Genomic DNA, 4,371 nt, shown 5'->3' on the forward strand with positions numbered 1-4,371 from the left:
AGTGTAACAATCAGGACAGTATAATTCATAACAATTTTACCCTTTATGGTCCATTTAAAACAGCAATAGAAAACCCTAAACAAGGCAGCCTATTGGATGTTCTAGTGTGAAAAACGGCAATTTTATATGTAGGTGCTTTACAAATAAAGATTATTCAACTATGAGTGAACACAACACTAGAAGTTTGAAAACAGTCAATATGGTTCTGTACTAAATTACAAAGTGTTTATTTTACATTACTGGGTGCAAATATAAAATTCATTAAAAGGCTAATTGGAATATTTTATATAGGCTCTGCTCCAAACCAATAAAACCGTATTGTTAGTGTTCTTATCTACATTATATTGACTGACAGTTGTTGGGTAGTGGTGAATATTTACCTCATGCATGTTTGAATTAATTATGCTGCCACCGTGAAATTATATTCTGTATAATTTATGTACACTGCTCAACAATGATGCATCTTTCTGCGTGAATAATATATGAGAGTATTTATGTCTCAATATCGAGGCCTAACACAGATTAAGGAGTTCCACTGGTTTCTACAAGAAGAGGCCAGTATAGTTGCAGTGAGGGAGGGACTGGTAACGTCACCTCCTGGTTTGATCAGCCGAACACACCATCAGAGCGATACAAAATCAAAATCCATACAAATAAAATCCAATGACAAGTTATTTAATGTCAGAACAGGCATTACAAACAAGCCATCTTGAGTCAGAACATCACAAGGCAGTCTAGAAATAGCCTCTAGTTGGAAGTAAGAGTTCAGTCCAACACGTCTAGAAGTAAGTGGTGGGTACAATAGGGTCTCCGTACATGCAGTCCTCCTCCAAAGCCAGGTTGTACTGGCTTCCAGTTCCCCCCCTGTAAGCACTGGTCACAATCCTGGCCCAGCCCTTCTCACCCTAGGCAGAGGAAAGGAAACTTGTTAAGAAACATGACTTCCATACTCAACGGCTAAAAATCATAACACTAGCACAGCCATGGAGAAAATGCCACTAATTCCCGCCAGGAACGGGTCAGATGACCCGACAGCTTATATGAGAAATTGTGTAAACTATATAATTACCTCAGAATATAAAAATATGAGGTTTACCACAATGAAATGTAGGTTTGAGTGACAATGGAAGTGCCACACATTGACGGGCAAAGAGCCACATGCAGCTTGCGAACCACGGGTTGGCCACCCATGCGCTAGACGCTCGCAAAGTGCTCCGACTTTAGTCTGTTCCAACGGCCCATATGTGGAATAACGTTCCAATTACATTTTCCTGAAGTAATTTTGAAATTTCAGAAACCGTGCCAGATAAAATGGGTACTTAAGTCATTGAGTGACAGAGCTTGAGCTCGACCGAGTGACGAAGATAAATGCCTAGGGGTCATTTGACCCCTTGTCGGCTGGGCTAGTGTTAAACAAATCTGACATGAGCCCTTACCCAAGGCTCTCCCCAGGAGTTGCGCACAATCCAGTATTCAATGCCATCATCCATTCCCCAGCCTGCCACCGAGACGATGTGGTTGATCTCAGGACGTGGGATGTACTCGGAGTACAGACCCCCACTGTACTCGTCAAGGTTCTCTGTAGCCATGATCCCACAGCTAGGAATAGGAAGGAACAGACATTAAATATGGCATCTATGACAAAAGTTCAGGCCTTGAAGATTATTCAATACCCATAACGTATGCGATGACTCATGTACAGTAAATTCAAATATGGTAAAAATTTGTCAGAAAGAGTTGATGGTTGACATTTGTTCAATTATATCATGAAGGCCTTAAAGTGACTGAAAGTTAAAAGTACAGGAACCCTGCTCTAAAAGCATTCAAAAGAGCAATATGTCAATTTGTTAAATATAATACAAGCGCAGAACCTGATGGGTCCTCCAGCAAAGATCTCCGCCTTCATCTTCTCTCTTCCAACAACTTCTCCATAGTCGCCCACCATCCACACCGTGTGGTTCTGCACAATGTTACACTTGCCGAAAGTGGTACAGGTTCCACACGCGTTGAAAGGTTTGCACGCTGTTTTGAGAGAAGCAAAGTTCACAAAATTTGAGATCTACCATTTTAGAAATAAAACACCCCATCTCCTTGGGTGGGAACAGGGTGGAAAGAAACCAAACCCGAGCATGACACTGTAAGAGCAAAATGGTCACCATGTGAATATGATCAATGGGTTCTCGTCGTATTATACACAACACTTGCGAAGTATGTTAACAGTATATAGTGTTGAAAACGCACTCTGGTCCTTCGCCTGGTAGTTGTTGCAGGTCTCATCAGGGATGCCGTATTTGCTGGCATATTCCCACACCCCAGAGTGGTCCCCTCCGTGACACGTGCCAGCTTTAGCACAGTCAAGCACATGCTGGACAGACAGGTAAGCAGAGGGCCACGCTCCTTTGCGCTTAATGTTGATGCGATCTGATGAGAATACAGAGACCAATCAGCCACAGAAAGAAAGAGACTATTCCATTTGGTTGTTTGAGTGACAGTTATTCATCAGGGACCTCAAAAAAAAACTCATGTCAGTCAATTCATGGTTCTAGTCTTGAGAACAGACATCATACCTGCCATTGCACTGGTGCTACCATGGGCCCAGCAAGAACCACAGTACTGAGGAATGTGCTGGTTCCGGGTGGTGCTGACGTAGTTTGTGCCATCAATATCCCTCCAGTCCCATGTCTTTGGCAGTTCAGCAAGGTTCAGAAACTCATGGGGTCGAGGAACAGTCCTATGAAAAGCAAAGGCTTTAGGCATCTACACAACATAGCAGTAGGCCCCATTACTAAATGTTTTCCCCAGTCTCTTGTAGAGGAGCAGCATTCTCTAGTGAAATAACTGGAAGTCCTCACTAGATAATGCTTAAAGTCCCCATGAAACAGCTAGCAGAACGCCATTTGATTCCACATATTTATGAGTTTCCTGTAAAAACGGGAAGCTAGGGAGGGACTTGTCGTGGATATTGATGGCAATTTAGTAGCCAATAGTGCTGAATGTTGTAGAAAGCATTTAATTGGACACTAAATTAGTATACATGAGTCGGTCACCTGAACTCGGAGCCCTAATGCAGGCAGGCACTTTGTACTAGAAGACTTAAAAAGCACAGCTCTTTTATGCACTGTAGTATTTTTAGGAATTCACAGGTCATATGAAATGTTTGTGAAATATTTATTCTACTTCAGGGATTGCATTATATAGAATGGTTTGTGAAATTAGTATTGCACTGAAAGAAAACCTAATCCAACCATGTGTTGAAAGGCAATAAAGCAACCTAATCCAACCATGTGTTGAAAGGCAATAAAGCATCCATCTGGATGATAACCCTCCTTTTCCAGGAAAATGGGAATTTTAAAAGCATATAAGCACAATTAAGGAAAGACGATAGTATTCCATTGTAGACATATTTAGTTGGCAAAAAAGTGATAACTCCAACTACAGTAGCAGCAGGTCATAATCATTAAAGACAACTGGTTGACTATGAAAAGAGAAGCTAGACCTTGCAGCCTCATTTTGGACCCGTCTTACACCAAGAATTCATGCAAATCAGTATTCTAATACAAAAGACAATACAAAAACATATGATCCCACTCAAGGATTTTTAAGAGGCAGGCAGTTGACATTTTAAGTGTGCATTGAGGCCCTTTTAATGCCCTCAATATTGTGGTATAGAACCAAAAGATCAATTCAAAACAATCTCACCTCAATCCAAAGGTGGGTTTCCTTGGTTTTGGACGATAGCAGGCTGACCTCTTGTTAGAATAGTGTTTGGCTAAAACCACAGACGCCATGAGCATAAATATGAACACAGTTGATTTAGCCATGTTGATCCTGAGAGAGAGAGCAGCCACAAAACTCAGTCTTCTGTGTGAGGCTTTTATACACCTGCAAACTAACTGTGCCGTGATGATTGCCAATCAGGCTTATCGTTCTCAGCTGTGGTTTTCTGAGAATCAGGGGAGGGTGCAGTATCCTATTAGGACCCATTCACAGAGTAGCATTTTGGTGGCAAATACAGAGAAAAGTTGGTGCAAATAGGAAATACATTGTTGGAAATAGGGGAGAGGAGGTAATTATTACAAGGAAGACTGGGACATCATCATATTCTAGCATACCAGCGCTTGTATTCCTATGCTTTATTGCTCTTATTGCTATGATTATTTTAACTTTAATTTGGACAAATTATACATCAATGCATACACATTATTTGCTTGTTATATTATCCCTCCTTCTCTCATCCATAGCAGCACCATATATCACAGACACCCTGATGGGGGATCCCCTTTGAACTGCCCATCTGAGGTTTCTTCCCTTTTCTTCTCTTATTGCTAGGTTGCAGGGAATTGTTCCTTATCTCCATTGGGGAAAGTCTGC

General features: G+C 41.4%; 1 protein-coding gene across 1 annotated transcript; it reads right to left on the reverse strand.

Moving 5' to 3' along the window:
• Positions 1 to 779: 779 nt before the first annotated feature.
• On the reverse strand, positions 780 to 3,821 carry LOC311241993 (cathepsin Z-like; the record flags this gene model as incomplete). The annotated part of the gene is made up of 6 exons (XM_084330947.1): positions 780 to 905; positions 1,437 to 1,599; positions 1,872 to 2,022; positions 2,242 to 2,421; positions 2,568 to 2,731; positions 3,700 to 3,821. The coding sequence occupies 6 exons, from the start codon at positions 3,819 to 3,821 to the stop codon at positions 780 to 782; spliced, it is 906 nt and encodes a 301-aa protein (XP_084187073.1).
• Between the last annotated feature and the right edge of the window lie 550 nt (positions 3,822 to 4,371).

Source organism: Notolepis coatsorum (genome assembly GCF_963971535.1).
Source record: "Notolepis coatsorum genome assembly, chromosome: 15".
Lineage (NCBI taxonomy): Eukaryota > Metazoa > Chordata > Actinopteri > Aulopiformes > Paralepididae > Notolepis > Notolepis coatsorum.